At 46.0% G+C, this 17,461-nt stretch overlaps 1 protein-coding gene across 5 annotated transcripts in view; it reads right to left on the bottom strand.

The window, feature by feature from the left end:
• grm7 (glutamate metabotropic receptor 7) overlaps positions 1-8,350 on the bottom strand; it is a 226,561-nt gene extending 218,211 nt beyond the window's left edge. The window contains exon 1 of one of the 5 annotated variants that reach the window (XM_020612156.1): positions 6,760-8,350. In XM_020612156.1, the coding sequence (XP_020467812.1) occupies positions 6,760-7,272 (513 nt within the window). In that variant the 5' untranslated portion in view covers positions 7,273-8,350. The remainder of the gene's footprint in view (positions 1-6,759) is intronic. The other 4 variants (XM_020612157.1, XM_020612153.1, XM_020612152.1 and 1 more) reach the window with 4 other exon arrangements.
• Between the last annotated feature and the right edge of the window lie 9,111 nt (positions 8,351-17,461).

Below are 17,461 nucleotides of genomic sequence, written 5' to 3'. Positions count from 1 at the left end.
TCTGACCTTTATCACCAGGTCAACATTTTTATTTGGCCTCAGCGCTACTTGTGTTTAGTGTGAATTAGCAAATGTTAGCAAGAAAACACGCTAAACTAAGATGCTGAAGCTTATAAACATTACATCTGCTGAGTATCAGCCACTGACTGTACATAAAGGATGGACAAACCCACAGTGATGCCACCCACTGGTCTTCTGAAGCTCAAGTCTGGCTGTCACCATATTGATAGTACTTCACTCCATCTGCTACAGCTCCCTCCCGCCTGTCACTCAAGGCGACCACACCCGGGCCTGGACAGATGTCAGATGCTTCTTATTAATGGCAGTGCAACAGGTCAAGCAGCTGAATCTGAACAGGAGAGGGGTGGTTTCACCGATCAGGAGCCGCACAGTCCACACAGGCTGCAGGTCACTGAAGAAGGCTTCGTCTCTCTCGTTCATTCTCTTCACGTTATTCTCCAGTTTTGATTTGTTGATGAAAAATGTGAACCACTTCATCATGCTACTTTTTATCCAGCTTTGTTTTTGTTGTAAAACAGGTGTGAGCCTAAGACCCACAGGCCTCCTTGTCATCTGCTGTCACACAGTGAATCCTGTGTGCAGTATAAAAGTCATGCTGGGTTTTACTTTGCACCTTTAAAGCAGCTGTCCTGTAATCTAACGTGTGGCTGTCCTGTATGAGTAACAAGCAGCTAATCAAGTCACATTCCTCGCTCTTGGAGAAGTTAGAGGGAAAAGCAGTCTACACGGCTCGTGTCTGCTCTCAGCACGGACGCCCCGTTCTCAGCATTAATACCGTCACATATCAGAATCATGTTTATTGGCCAAGTATGTTTAAACACACGAGGACGCTCTCCTGTGTTTTTATAAGGCAACAAGAAAGTAGAAAAATATGTCCATTTAAAACAGAATAGGAAAAATGGAGAAACTTTCTCTTTATAAAATACACGCATATATTTACACATAGTGGCAGAAGAGCTTTCAGACTGTGAGATGCAATAGTTATATGTACAACTTATTGCACTGGAGGCTGCATCATAATATGACAGAAGGAGCTGGAGCTTGCATCCGGCCCCTTAGCTCCCTTTAGCACCACCCTGATACAGACCACATATATACAACCAAGCAGCAGACCCGCCTCCCGCTCTAATGCTCTAACAGATATGGAGAGCGAGCAGCGACACCCACCCCCTCAATTAAAAACAACTACCCACAGACTGCTGCTGTGACCCTGGAGCCAAAATGTTTGGTTTTTATGAAACACAGGGAGAAGTTACATTTGTGCTGATGCTCACCAGCGTTTATGGCCAACACTGTGGGTTTACTCCATAACACTCATGCACTTATGCAGAGTTGCCACGGCCTAATGAAGCATGCCCAGAGACAAAGGGAGGGAACGGAAAGAAGAAAGAGGAAGAGGTAAACAGGAAACAGGAAACTGGGATTAAAACGAGGTGACGAGCACAACGAGGCTGGCTACAGCTAACAGCTACGGTCATTACCAGTTCATCTGAAGGTTACTGTCTGGACTTCCACTGTATGTTACCTCTTTAAAGGGCTGTGCTTGAACTAGCTACCACATATGACAAAGACAAGAACTGGAATCACCAAATGTCTGGTGCTTCTGCTTGAAAAAATACTATTAACTGATCACAAAACAGTTTTTTGTTTGCTGACTGATCAGTAAAGCAAGCTGCTGTGTGACTCTCACCCAGTGGCTGTCATCACTGTCAGGTGAACACAGCACGCAGCTTCATTAGCACTTTATTTCCCTGTGTTTTCTGATGGGATTTTCCATCATTAGTCTGTGTCTTTCAAAACTGTTAATCTGTGTAATGATGTGACAACACTGAGGTTAATATTTAGCTTTGGGCAAACGTCGTGGTTTGGCTTGAAATTACAACGACTACCGAGTCTGATGTTCCATTTTGACGTTTCTAAGCACATGGCTGTCTCTTCTTGTCATTGGCAGTGTCATAGCACACTGATTAATACCTGACAATTCTTTTTTACTACAATGAAAATGTGGTACGTCCACATCTGTAACAAGCACAGGTAAACAGATGACGCAGCGGCAGATGATCGGTCTAACTTCTCCACTACTACAGCCCCAATGACAGGGACACAAGTTTCTGTAAAAATCTCCTTCTGGCTCTGAGCTGACCCGAGATCTGTGGTGGGGTGGGGGTGGGGGCAGGAGTCCTTAATGTGTTTGTGGTGTGACTCTGTTGCCAAATCAGCCATTTAGGAACATCAGGAGGGTAATGAAGTGAAAGCAGCTGTGGAGCAGCAGACTTCTCCATCACAGGGGAAATGATCACCCTCCCATTTCATTTTCCTCTGTGCTGGGTTACACACACACACACATGCACACACACACACACACACACCTCACAGCCTTTTCAACATCTGATCCGTTGACCTTCAGCTAAAACTGCAGAAATATGTTGTCTAACATTTGTGCTGCAGCCAGATTTATAAATGAATAAAATGAACTTTGATTGCTGCTGAGCAGTTTTGCAAATATTAGTCTGTTTGCAGTATTGGAAATCAGAATCAGCTTTATTGTCCACGTATGTTGAACACATAAGGAGTGTGGTACAGTGGCTCTCAATGTGCAATGTGCTTCGATAAGGCAACAAGGAAACAAGAACACAGGAGAACAAGAAAAGGAATGTGCACTAATGTGCATTTAGGGAAAAAAGATGTGTATACGTATATATAAATATAAGAACCAAACCAAACCCAGTAGAACCATCAGACTCTATTGATCCCAGTAGGAAATCCACCAGCTACCCAGCAGGATGGAAAGTACTTCCCAGTATAAGTATATAAGGTAGTTACCATCAGCTCCACCTTTACCAGCTGCAGCATTAAAGTGATGGACACAGTAATTAGTCACTATGATCCAGTATCAGAGACGTTACTGGGACACGGGCCGTTCTGGAGGACGAGTACTGGTACTGATGGTACTTCAGGTAGATTTGGAGGCTGATACTTTTACTAACACTTTGAATGCAGGACTTGTAACAGAGTATTTTTACACTGTGGTATTAGTATTTCTTCCTGCGCTGCCTGCTCCCTACAGGCAGACGGCCCAGTGGGCTTCTTGTGGAGAGGAGCAGTTCATGTACATGTCAGGGTTTAATATCAGGACAATCGAGGTTATCACGGATGCATCTCTGAAAACAAAACACCTCTCTGTTGTTCTTGCTGTGACTGCTAACTGGAGGTCAGAGTGTAGCCAGCTGTTTCTGTTGGCAGCCAACAGCTGCTAACAAAAAGGCAGCATTTTCATGCTGTGCCCTCTGATAGATTTAGTATAGAAGAACCATTTTCTGCTCCCAGTGTGAAGCTGCCTTTCAGAGTCTGTTATTAAAACATCTTGAGCTTGGCAGCCACTCAGTTCAGATGCTTCCTGGCCATTAAAACAGCTCCAACTAATTTTTGCCCTCTAACTATTCGACTGTTAGAGAGTGAGTGAGGATCAAAACAAACCCAGGCAGTAACCCCTCCTCCTTTCCCTCCGCTCCTCTTCACCCCTCCTGCCCTGTCTGTGAAACTACATCATATGTGGTCACAGCAGCCAGACAGAGACTCGGCACGCGCGGGCGACGCCGGCCTTGGCCTTACCCCCGCCCCCGCCGAGAGGCGGGTCACCATGACCGACGTCCTAAGTGAGCAAAATTCTTGGTGCCTTCTTCGCCCATTGCAGTCACAGAAACATAGCTCTTACCTAAAGCCCAGGTGTCACCTACAGGATGCAGAGAGGGCCGTACCATTCCTAACTCTGGTTTAATGTCTACTAAAACAGGTAACGGCTCACGTTACTGGCCAACATTAAACGAAATAACAGTGGGTGTAGTTCTCCCCAAGTCTCCACCTTCACTGACAGACATGATGGTGGTTCAGAGCTGTGTCAGCTGTCAGCTTAGCATAGCTTCAGCGGAGATAGCCACAGAACGGGATCAAACACTTTGTCAGGTTCCTCTGGCCGTGGCATCTGTATGAGAAGCCGAAGGGTGTGACACACTACATGGTCCCTTTAGTGTGTCTATGAGCTGCTGAAGGTGTTTGACAGCGTGTTAATAAATGGCTTTGCCTTTACGCACAAAAATTATTTAAGAGCCCAAACTACTGGGATGGGTTCAGGACAAGACTGTGGCGCTCGGCGCTAAACAAAAATCAAACATCTCTGTCCTGTGGGAAAGTCCAACGTTTGTTCTGTGACCCACCCATCCATGCAACAACCTCCTCCTAACATGGACCGTCTCACTCTGTACATCATCACAGCTACGCTCACATCCCAGTCAGTACATGGACACTCTGGAGTCTGTATGTAATGCCACAGGTGTCTGGGTTTGATGCCCTGGAAGTGAGAACGGCTGGGAGATGAATGAGTCATCCAGCCTCACTGTGTGATGGGGGAAGATGACGCCGTCTTGTACTTTGGGAATAGATCTTTTTTAGAGGAAGTTTAGATGAGAGAATCACTGGATTTTGTCTGGACAAAGGAAAATAACTTCTGTCATGATGAACACCACAGAATGGACCAACAGGCAGCACAGTACAGTGACTGCAAATGTAATTTAATAACTCTAACTCAGGAAAGTGGCTTTGGTGTTAAATTACCTTTAACATAATAGGAAGAGAGAACTGAGGTTGAGCTACAGGGAGACATGAAAACTTAGTGAAGAGCTGTGAGGGTATTAGCAGGATGACAGCGAAAGGGGTGATGTGCTCAACCAGCAGCAGTAAAAGCAGAGAGGAACGAGAGAGGAGTCACGATCATGACCGAGCAGAGGAGCTGCTGCTCCAAACACCACCCCTCCTCCATCTCACCCAGTCTTCAGTTTCAATCTAACCCTCCCCCCAAAACAAATCCATAGATGTTCCCCGAACAGGAGGCGTGGAGCAGCCAAAACAACCAACAAACCTGCTTTACTGTTGTTTAAGTTTCACTTTCTTTATTTAGCAGGAAAAAAGTGGTGGTGAAATTTAAATCTGAGCTGGAGCAACACTTAACGTGAGCTGCAGAACAGGCACAAACAAGAGCATCTGCACCTACATTTAAAAACAATACACTAGTACAACAGGTTAATAAATACAGACCATGACTGATGCTCCTGAAAACAAAATAAAAATAAAGTCAATGTGAAATAAACACTAAAAATAAGAGAGTTACATGTAGTCCTACAGCAATCTCAGGACAAAGGTAAGCAGATCAGAGGTTTGTGAATCTGTCTGACTTCACTAAAAGCACCAAACAGGACATGAGCTTCTGGCTCTTGGAGCATGAGGAGAGCTATGCATGGCTGCTCTTTGTGGATTATAGCTCCGCATTCAACACCACCCTCCCCTACAAACTGGTGGACAAGCTGGTGGACCTGGGAATTCTATATTCCACCTGCATATGGAGTAAGAGCTTCCTGTCTGGATGCAGCCAGAGGGTGAGAGTGGGTCCAAACACATCCACGGCCCTGAGCCTCAGCACTGGTTCCCCACAAGGCTGTGTGCTGAGCCCCCTGCTCTACACCATGTATACCCACGACTGTACCCCCAACCACCACAACAACACCATTGTAAAATTTTGTGATGACACCACGGTGATGGGGCTTACCTCTGGGGGGATGAGACTACCTACAGGGTTGAGGTGGAGAGGCTGATAGTGTGATGCTCCTTAATACCTCAAAGACTAAGGAGGTCATTGTCGACTTCAGGAGGACGAAAACCGACATCTTGCCACTATATATCAGCGGGGACCGTGTGGAGAGGGTGCCGGCCTACTGCTTTCTGGGAGGATCTGACCTGGGGCGTGAATACCTCTGGACTGCTTAAAAAGGCCCAGCAGAGACTGTACTTCCTACAGGTGCTCAGGAAGAACATCTCATCACTGAGAGCATCCTTACATACTGTATATGTGTATGGTACAGCAGCACAGTGGCTCAGAGGAAAACAGTCCAGAGGGTCGTTAATACGGCCCAGGAGATCATAGATGTCAGGTAGACGGTTCAGGGGACAGCGTGAGAGGGCTGGTGTTTCTTTTTCTTTTTCTAGTGGTTAAGTTTTTTATATGTTTTTATTTCATACGTTGTGTGTTTTTTTCTATCGCTGTACAGACTGGAGGTCACATAAAGGATTATCTATCTTATCTTTTTAACCATTTTCCTGTCACTGGCAGGACTATCAACACCCAGCAGCACCAAGGCCACACAATATTTAAGGTTCCTCTGATCTCAAAGAGCTTTAATTTTTAGAGGAAAACACCTGGATTGTACTTTGTCATGTTAAATCAGTATGAATCTACAGATCAAACCACTTCAACCCCCGCTGGAGCCATTTGCTGTTACTGCTACTGTATGTTTGTGTAGGAGTCATTACAGTGAGCAGGCCTGTTGTGCCCGCCCGCCCCAGCCTCACACACGCACACACTAAGAGAGGTTTCCACAAAAACAGTTCACAGGCTCACACCTCAGCCAGTGTGAAGGGAGGGGACTCTGTTTAGAGGAATTCATTGCAAATGGAATGTGGGTGTGAAAAATGATGTCCAAGTACAGCGGAGTCTGCGAGAGGCAACGGGCCTGCGGCGAGCGGTGCTGGAACTGCTCCGGTGAAGCGCTGCATGTGACATGTGGAGTTACATAAGAACATGTGAAGCATGTGGCTGACGTTCATGTTAATGCTGCTAAACGAGAGAGCACAGTGGGTTCTGTGCCTGCCAGGGGTGGGCAGACGAGGAGGAGTCGCCACAGCTCCTACCTGAAACAGGCGCAGTATGTTGGCCACCATGATGGACACCGAGCTGGCCGACGCTCCTATCACTCCGACAACTTTCTCAGGCTTGACAAACACCGGCGGCTCCCCGTTGGTGCACCTCACATCCGACGTGTCCTTCTGGATGAGCGCCTGGACGAAAGTCAGCGACTGCTCCAGCGCGTACGTGTCCCGGGAGCAGGTGTCCAGGATCCGGGCGCCCAGGGTGACGTTGGGCAACAGCTCGTCGTCGCCGTTAATCTGGTCCAGGGCGTACATCATCGCCTCCAGCCGGTGGATGCCGTTTTCTTTCTTGATGTCCCCGCACGGCATCCCGGGGACCCCCCTGGCGTGGACCGGGAAGAGCCCCCCCAGCGTCACGTCGCCCTCCACACGGATGGAGTGCGGCGCGTAAATCTCCTGGGAGCCGGCCAGGTCCAGCAACGCTTGAACCAACCACAGCACCCGGAATGTAAAACTGGGCTTCAGCTGGGGGAGAGTATCAGGGTGTCTGCCCATGACTGGGTCTGTCTTCCTCCCCACGAACACTTCAGTCAATGCAGCTCCGTCACAGACTCCGACTGGAAAAATGTAGATCAACCGCAGGTGCAAGGCACTTTTTACGTTAGTTTGACAATCCAGCAAACGAGTTCATTCCTGTCCTCGACCCAGCAGAGAGAGAGAACGCACACCTTACTCGGAAACGGCAGGTGCCAGCTTGTTTCACTACTGTAATTCCTCAGGTAGAGCCTCTATGCACACAAACCAGCCACCGACTGTTTCACAAATGCGTTATCCCTTGTAAGTGTGCGTAGAGGTGCTGCACACAGCCTGGTCGCTTGTTGCTTGAGCTCCCATTCCAGGATTTTTAGGGGGAACAAACAAACCAAAAAACACCATCAGCGAGGGAGGAAGAGAAGCACTCCGTTAATTCCTATAGGTTATCCCCGTATTCCGTCTCTGGAGATGTGAATAACCCAGCCCACGTTCGGCACTGATGTCATACTAAAAATAAGATTAACAAACCTGGTCACACCTGCGAATAAATATCAGACAGGGTTTGGTCGTTCCCTCAAGCTTGAAAACAAGATGTGAAGACAAAAAGGAGAAGGCGCTAGAGCGACTCAGCACGCACCAAATAGCTGCGCTCCGCGGAGAACCGAGCCGTCTGTGACAGGCTGCTCATCCCTCCCCCGAGCCCGGGTCCACAGTCACCTGTCTGCGCTCAGAGAACCAGTAAGGTGCAGCTCAGTGGTGCTCAGTGTTTCTGCGCTGGAAGTGTCCGAATAATGGGACCAGAGGCGACATCGTCTGTCTCCTGGCAGAGGTGGAGGAGCAAAACCCCACGCGCTCTCTCTCTTCGCCTCGCTCTCTAACATGCACCAACCCTCTGTCACGCACAGACACTCACGCAGTCACACGCACACAATCCACCCACGCACGTTCGCGTAATTATCAGTCTAGGGTTCCCAGAGCCAAAACACAATTCACGGAAACGCTGCAAAAGCACATTTTCTTTTGAATTATGGACAAGTCCTGGTATTTTGAATGGAGAATGGCTGTGTTGTTGTGTTGTCTGGGAGACCCCGGGGTCCTCCTTAACAGCTTAAAAATAGAGGCCTGACGTTTTGTTACCTTCTGCGATTTTTCAGAGAATTTCTTGAAGCTGATTTTAATGTGGCGATTTGGGCACTACCGCTCCCAAATCCACAATAATGCGATCTGTACTTCAGCTACTGGAGTTTGTTTACTGGAGTTTGTTTAGTGCTTTATTATCATTTCTCTATTTTGTCCCTTCATCTAATGTGCAGCCAGTTGCTGTTACTTTGCCTCCCTGGACGTTTTAACAGCGTGGAGCTCACCTGCTCTCACCGTCTGACACTATGCACCAATCACTGAGTAGGACAGAGCAAAGGTGTGGCAGTGCTGGCGAGCTGCGCACAGACACACACCACATGCAGCAGTGACAGGAAGTGTGAAAGCCTTCACTGTAAGCTTACAGTCCCGCTGGAAAGATGCAAAATCAGTTTCAGGAAATGTTTCCATAAGATTACAAAAAACAGGACAAGCCATTCTTTCATCCAGCTTTTTCAACATTTGGCTGAAGCAGAGTGACTCGCTGAGCAAAGCGTCTGATACATGAGCCAGATTTGCTGCCTGCTTCTGTCAGACAACCTGCTTCCTGTTTGAATCTGTTAGCATACTGTGGTGCTGAGTCCCACCCAGATGCACTTGGCTATCAGAGGGAATATAATGAACCCTTCACTTGAACAGTCACTGCTGCCAGATGCCCAGAGCCGCACGGGGTGGGGGGTAAGGGTTGGGGCTGCTCCGCTGATCTGGTAATTACAGGAGGCATGGCAGGTCTCAGGTTTGATAACAGCAGCTGTGTGTCCATCAGCCTTCACACTTCTTGTCCTGTACGCTCACTGAACCTCTCACCCTCCATGGGAGCATCTACCTCTACCTGGTCTGTGTTAGATGTGATCATGTGAGTGAGGTGCTATACAGAGCCCTACAGTTTGACTAGGTGAAGGATTCAGCAGCACGCAGCACCGTGCGTGCGTCTGTGGGCTACAGCAGGTGATGTAACTTTTGAATCAGACTGAGTTTTGTAGGTAAGGTGTTCAAGCTGTTTATCATCAAGCACAAGTGGAATTCTGTCTCTTATCATTTGGAGGTTGGGTGTTATTGATGCTGTCGTTACATAGCCTACTGAAAACAGTACAGCTCTTTGTTTTCATGCCTAATTTAGAAGCTTGCGGTTCTCTTCAAATGATTCAAACCCAGCAGCATGACTTTTAGCCACGACATGGTTGATGGATAATAGGTAACCAATTTTAGCATCCTGCAATTAGCGCCATTTGGATTTTGGAAATGATTGTAACCTTTTGATAAACTCATAGAAATGGAGTAGGTCACGGAACTCTTTAGCTGCTGATACACCTGCTTTTTACCAGCACGTCCTGCAGCCGACAGCTGCCACACCGGCTCATTGTTGATTAGGGCCTTATCATCCCTGGCTAAAAAAGAAGCACCTTCCTTGTGAACCAGGCCCCAGGAAGAGGCTCGGTTGTGAAGCAGTTTTGGTGTAATGGCCAAACTGAATACTGAGGTACTATAACCTCTGCCTGATGTACACTGGACCAACAAGTATTTGAAACATAATCTTTGGAAAAGCAACAGCTGTACAACAATTAATCCATTTTTCACAAACCCTGTGAAGCGACTCTATTGTCTGTGTTTAATTTGTTCAGTAACATTTGGGAGAAGATCTGAAGACTTATCTCATTTTTATTGCATTAATGTGTTTGGAGCCAACAGGAAGTCAGCTGGTGGAGCACTAGTGCACAGGCTCAGTGGACCCAAAACACAGAAGCATCTGGGTCATTTTATGGCCAGGTTCCACTGAATGAGCATGCACAACTTTCATGGCAAGGAACTGGGCGCCATCTTGTAATCCAGTATGAACCTTTACACCACATGGCAACGCTCAAAGAAGCTACAAAACCACGGACGTTGAGATGCTGACCTGACTTGCATCTCACAGACACATGGCGTTGATTTCTGAGGACATGTGCACAAAGCTCAGATCAGCCAGTGAATGTGTGACCACAAAGCTCAGATCAGCCAGTGAATGTGTCCAACACCTTGATTTATGACCAAACACCTGCAAAAAGTTCACGCAGCCTCAGCTGATTGCTGTTTACTGCTAATTAGCTAATGTCAAGATGCTCGTACACTGAAGTAAGAAGGTGAACATGTTGGTATGACAGTGTCAGCATGTAAGCACTGCTGTGTCCAGGTACAGCCTCAACAAGCTGTACAAGTCGTATTCTTCTTCCACTTTAGTGCTTTGCTGCATAAATACTTCATATTACTTACCAAGATGACTGAGAAGACAATTATTTTTCTTTTGTTTATTCTGTGGGCCCACAACATATCTATCACCTCTAATCACCAGGTTAACAGGCTAATAAGTGAGTGTACTGTAAAACACCCCTCTGTATATTTTCTGTCTTGTAATTTGTCAGTCTTTGGTCTGTAACTCCCCGTTGAAGTCATTATTCATGATTTTGCCACCTGCACAAAATAAACAATATTACAGTATATTAAACTTCTATTAAGTGTGAGGAACCGCTCAGCGTGCTCTTACGCCTGCATTCAGTCACAGCCCACTGGCAATTTTTCTATCAATGAAAGGTCACAGAGGCTTATGGAGCCGCTGGCTTCTCACTGAGCACACTCATTTAATGCATAACTTAAGACTGAATAACAAGCCCTCAGAATGTGATTAGCTAACATTTTTAGGATTTAAACAAATAATAACCATAATTAATCACCAAGGTAGAGGCACGCTCCTGTGGGTGTTATCTGATGGCAGGAGGAGCTGCCGCAAAGCCACCAGCTACGAAGCTGCTGCAGGTCCTAATGTGGCTGGGTGAACGCCCCCAGTAGTTTTTAAACATGTGACTTCTGTCTGTTCACAACCAGCTCACTGCCTGTTCTGGTTCTTTACAGGGAGTCCAGAGACATGATAAAGAAAATCTTACCAGAACTACATCAACTCAACTGTTTGTGCCTGCAGCCAGGAGTTTTCACAGGTGGGAGCATATGAAGGGAGAAGTACTCACACCTTCCATTCCAAGTAATTCCCACATCTTAATGGTAGAAAGTATTCTCAGTAGAATCAGGAGTAAAAGTACCTGGCCTGTGACTGATAACTAATTCTATGTGATTTTACCAGGAGGAATAAAAATAAAATGTCTCTCCTCAGAAGCAGAGGCCCACTTGGGAACGTCAGCGTGCAGACGAAGCCTCAGTGCAGCAGCGAGACAGTGAGTGAGCAGCGTCTTGGTTGGTTAGTGCCGGAGATGGAAGAAATATACAGACACATGCCATTTTGTCTTTGAATGGTAGCTTTACTGCAGCACTTGCTCCATGCCTCAGAAAAATACTTTACAAGGTGTTTTCTAGTAAATTCTTCCCTGGTTCGGGTTTAAACTAATGTCAACAGATGGAGGCCTGGTGCACACACACTGGTTTAGGGGTTGTTTTCAGTAATACTCATAGAAGGATAATGTAATCCTTTATTTTATTATTCCTGCATTTTTCAGCTAATATCCTCCAAATGTGTCTTTCTGTGAGGACGTCAGTAAAGAGAAGAATCAAACAAGGCAGCGTCAGTAAAACCATGAAACCATACAATGTTAGTGCTCTGAGCCATAGAAATACTGATTAGTAACAGGACAGAGAAACAGGTTTTCACAAAGTACTGCCTATTTACAGTGTAGTAGAAACATCCCTTCCTTCAACAGACCCAGATATCAAAGCTAAATAAAACCTGTCAGAGGACACCGAGCAGGTTAAGTGGCGCTATGGCTGTCAGCTGTTTCCTCCACTGTCATCAGACAGCTGCAGGTGTGAAGGACGGGTCACAGCTGTTTACTTCGTACTTCCAGTCTTTGATCCAGCTTTTGTTTTACTGTATCAATTATTCACCGGTTGTTGAAACTCCCAAGGTTACAAGAGGCTCGCTCACAGAAAACCTTAAAGGAAGACTGATGTCTTGGGAGATGTGTTTATTCGCTTTGTGCAATGAGACAAGACTTGTGTTTGACCAGGAAAAGTGTTTTTGTGGCAGGTTAACGCTGCTGCCTCATAGCCGACCCGGGGCCTTTCTGTGTGCCGTCTGCATGTTCTCCCTGTGCCTGTGTGGGTTCTCTCCAGGTGCTCCAGCTTCCTCCCACAGTCCAAAGACATGCAGCTTAGGTTGATTTGCGACTCTAAATTGGCTCTAGGAGTGAAGTGTATATGTCTGTCTACATGTCAGCCCTGTGACAGACCGGTGACCTGTCCAGGGTGGACTTCCCTCTCACCCAGTTTCAGCTGGGATTGGCTCCAACAGCACCAACCTGCCACTATTCAAACCTGACTTACTCATGACCTGACTGCACAGTGCTGGCACCCGTGGGGACGGGGTTGTGATGGAGCTGATTGATCACTGCAGCACATCAGGTCCTTGTTAAGAAATGCAGTGTGTGCTTAATGCCACAGGAGAGCCTTCAGTACACAGCACCATGAGCTGTGATACAACGGAGCTCAGTGTGTCAGCTGTACACGAGACAGTAAGAGCACTGATGGTGCCGCCAGAAACTCATTTCGATGGCTTTCATGATAATTGAGAGTGAAAACATCATTATGTCTGAGTGGGCGATCAGTGCAGCCTGTTCAAACCAGAATCGCTTCTTGTTGGAAAACAGGAGTGTTTCTCTAAAGTGACGAGCGCACAGTTTGGGTTTCTGACTGAAACCAGCAGAAGGTGTTAGAGCTCTGCTGAGTGAAACACAGCTAAAAGACAGTTATTACCGGAGTCATCAGGTGGACACAGACACCGCTCCGCATGAAGGATCATGGTGCTCTCAGGGTGGAAATAAGAAATGGTTAGATCACAAGTTCAACACATCAACTTAGAAGATGATGCTACGTCAGTGTTGTGTTGCTGCTGAAAACAAGGGAACAACCAGTTGTTGCAGGTTTCATCCTGACAGAAACCAAACATTCCCATCTTTTTGTCCCGTTTAACATGCTATGCTGTTCTCCAGAGACATTTCTAATTGTAGCATAGTCAAAGGTGGATTTTCCCAGAGACTGAGTTTAATCTTACCACCAAGGAAGAACGATATTTCACTTAACTTCAAATGTGAAGGCCACATGCTGCACGCAGAGGAGGTGCCCTTTCATACCGACGGCACTGCGACAAAAGTCATCGGCTTCCACGTGAATTTTAATGACTCCTGCACTGGCGCAGCGTGGGGTCCTGTGCCAGCACATTATAGTGTGACATGCTTAGTGGTATGAGAGAGAAGAAACCACTGCTGCCTGAACTTCACAGTCTGACTTGATGGGAACATACGTACATTCTCCATTTGCACTTGAATGTTTAATAACTCTTCAGTGTCCACTGGATGGCTTTAACTTATAATCTGAATATTTCTCTCTATGCACTGCCGGTGCACCAACCTGTATGACTGCTCATTTGTCTCTTCCCTGTCATACCAGCGCCTCCTTCAACAGCACTCCACAGCGTACATAGCACCACCAAGCTTTACAGGCCTTTGTTGTCATGGAAACAGCCATAAACACAGCAGCTGGCTAGTGGAACTCCGTCATCTTGGAAACAGTCATAAATATGGCGTTACCATGATGAAACCCTCATGTTTGCATTACATTTTGTCTTTTAACTAGTCTCCTTTATAAGACCATGAAGTGCATCTAGAACAATGCTGCTCGAGTTTGAACGAGAATCACAGCTGGTCGTAGTAACCTGCTGGCACAGTCGACGGCGTGTTTCACAGGAGACCAGTCTCCATCACCTGTGACATCTTGGATGTTTTTCACGTACGTATTTCAGCTCTAGGGCTGGCACTGGACAAATCTACATCCAAACTTGGTACAAGTTTGAACCCATTTTCCAGACACGCCTCAGAAACATGCAGTTGAAGTCCTGTCCCCACCTGGTGCTGCTGTGTGAACCTGAGCTGGTGGAGCTGGTTCTCCAGTCGGTGCATTAGACCACAGCAGAAGAAGATGAGGTGATTCAAAGAGCTGCAGTCAAAGCTCAGATGATGGAAAACCTGATAGAAACCTAAGGTTTCTGTTCATTTCATGTGTTAATGTGAGGCCGGTCACAGCCTCCTGCTCGCTCCACACACACCTGAGGTTTTCAACACTTTACTGCAGTTTAAGTGCCCTGATGTATTGATTCACTAAGCCGGTTTTACTTTGGTTTTCATTCACCCAAAGCAAATAAGATAGAAACCCCTTAAGCTCCTGGATTACCACCATCTTACTGTAAAGAAACAAGGGAGAGAGAGAGAAAAGGTACCCAGGTTTCCAGGGTTCACATGGAAGAAGCAGGCAGGGAACAGACATAAACGCTTTGGAGAGTGTTAAAAAGGATTTGTGTCCCTCAGTGCTGGTTGTGCGTATGACAGTGAATGTGTGTCATTTTCTTCCACCACTTTTCCTAAGGAAGCACTTATCTCTGGGTGTGTGTGCCCCGTGTCGATGATTCCAATTCAGCTCTGAGAGAGGAGGGGGAACCAGGTGCTCCTGGGCTTTTTTCACATAATTATACTCAGATTATTCAGCCTCCCAAGCCGTGGTCATGACCCTGAGGCTCTAAGCCATCCTCCCCTGGGAGATGGAAGAAGGTGTGTGAGGGTTGTTGGAGCAGCTGTGGTACTGCAGTTCAGTTCAAAAAGAAAACTTTGCTGAGACTTGTTGAGCTGAACAGCGCAGAGTAAAGGCGATGATAGTAAATGACAAAGTCTGTAGTGTAGGTAGGAGCTTAATGCAATGGGCTCTAATGGGACAACGTCACCTCCTTTTTATCCAACAGAGTTTCTGGGTCTGGCTCAGCTCAGCCTGAGTTCAAGGTAACGCAGCACTGATTCAACACGCAGCCAGTTGTAGGTATCAGTCACTGCTGAGCACATGTAAAGATGTAAAGGTGTGTCAGAAGAAGCAGAAGTATTGTGTTGTTTTTTAAACACAATGTTTCCACCTGTGTGAAGCATTTCTGCTTTTTATGAAGCTGTACAATCCCACTTCATAAACATCAAGGAGAACAAGAGAAAAAAGAAGAGCGAAGGTTCAGGTACCTCTGGGGCGCCTTTGACAAATGAACACAAATTGGAAAAAACACACAAACTCTCCAGTGCTTGAATTTGTGCTGATAAAGTGGAGATGTGTTTCACATTCAGTCTAAATGCACAGTCAGATGTTTTCTGAGCATTATTAGAGTAACTGCTGGAGTTGGTTAAAACCTGCCTGAAAAAGTTGGTACAGGCTGCGCTTGTTAAGAGAGTTGCATGACACAAATGCAATTTAAACATTTAATGTGATTTTCAGTTTAACTTAATGTGGGACTCCAGTGATTCCCCCCCCCCTCACTGTGAGGTATACTGTGACTCATTCTAATGGTTTTAGATCTGGTTTTATGCCCAGTGCCAGAGTGGATCTGATTGTAGATTATAGTAACTGATGTTTGTGGTTGTTACTATGACAACAAAAGCATGCTGTGGGTCACCTGCATCCTCAGTGAAAGTGTAGGCAACAAGCAACGTATGTTGATGATTAGGTTGGAGCACCTGTTGGTCCATTAGTTCTGAGGATGTATTGTTATTTGCTGTTAGCTGTTTGTGAACTGATCGAATTCAGCGATGGTGTATGCTGCATCTGGATCTGTTTATCCTGGGGTCTGGTTAGGTCGGGTTTGGCCGTGGCTCCCCAGTGCATCATTAGGTCTCTCTTTTTGAAAATGCATTTACAGTATGCATGTTGTTCTCAGGCCTGCTTCAGACCTGTGCCAAAGGACTGGGCCTCTGAGGGCTGCAACATGTGCCCAAATCTATTGTTTTCTTTTCCCCAGGTCAGGTCTGGGGTGTGTGGTCAGAAGTTTACCAGGCCTCTGTATATAGCTCCTTGTCTCTGCTTGAAGCTACATTAGCTGCTGCTAGCATAACACACCCAGCAGTCCACTTGCACTATGGGTGAAAGTCTTCAAATAGCTGATATCTCTGCTTGCCCTACATCAGCTGGGATCTTTTTATTCCCATTAGTTTTGTGAGTTCTACACTTTATATAAATCTGTGGAGTGCTCATTTAAATTCAGACTGAATCCCCAACAAGGTTGACAGTAAATGACTCATTGCTTTAGTACCCAAAAATAAGTGGTATCAAAATTTTGGTATTTCAATTTCCATATTTTTTTGGTTACCATCTGTGTTTACTGTGAAGCTCTTCTCAGGTCCCCCAGAAAGAACCACAGCTCCGTATGCCTGGGTTAGTGTTAATTCCCAACTACGTCAACGACCAACAGATCTGTGCGTTGTGTCTGGCTGCAGCTAAAAACATCCTGTGTCACATGTTGTCTACTGTTACTCTCCACCCGCTCTGTCCCATTAAAGGAAGAGGGTCATAAACCCAACAGAAAAGCTTTCATTTTTCTGGCAGCCTTCCCACACATTAGCATTCAGTCTGATGTTGTGGCCAGTTTGAGCTTTTCGGCACCTAATGTATAATTTGGAAAAATCCTGAGGGTTTGTGAACAGCTGGAGAGAAGCTGAGTGGCTCTGACTGTTTGTTGTGTTACAGACACTTTAGACTGGGAAAATCAACTCCAACAAAATATGTTTACCCAAGTGTGACAGACAGAATAAGAGTAACAATCTGATTTCTTCTCTAATACAGCTCTTAAATGTTCACACCCCATTCAACTCAAACAACTGTTCCACAGTCTGCTCTCTGCTATCTAAGGAGGATTTTTGTAATCGTTAAACAAAGAGATTGTTCTTATTGGTAAATATACTGGATCTTATACTGGGTCCCTCAGTGCTAAGGTCTCTGTGTGGCTTCTTTTGTCAGGCCAATATGTTTTTCTCATATTCGTTAGAGTTTGTTCTTTTTTAAATGTACACTTAACACAAGGTCTGATTGCATCTCTATCAGTTTAGCAGTTTGCCATGACGGCACATTCCTTCTACCAAATCTTAAGTTACTGTACATGTGTCATCCAGTTGTTCTGGTGATAAAAATAAGTGTTTTGTTTCCACGGTGACATTTCTGGCTTCATCCAAATAGTGCTGAAACAACTCATCACTTGTACCGTAGCTTACAAGACACACACACATGATCTTCCATC

The sequence above is a fragment of the Monopterus albus genome, unplaced genomic scaffold, assembly GCF_001952655.1.
Source record: "Monopterus albus unplaced genomic scaffold, M_albus_1.0 scaffold121.1, whole genome shotgun sequence".
Classification (NCBI taxonomy): domain Eukaryota; kingdom Metazoa; phylum Chordata; class Actinopteri; order Synbranchiformes; family Synbranchidae; genus Monopterus; species Monopterus albus.
This window is presented reverse-complemented; position numbering and strand designations above follow the sequence as displayed.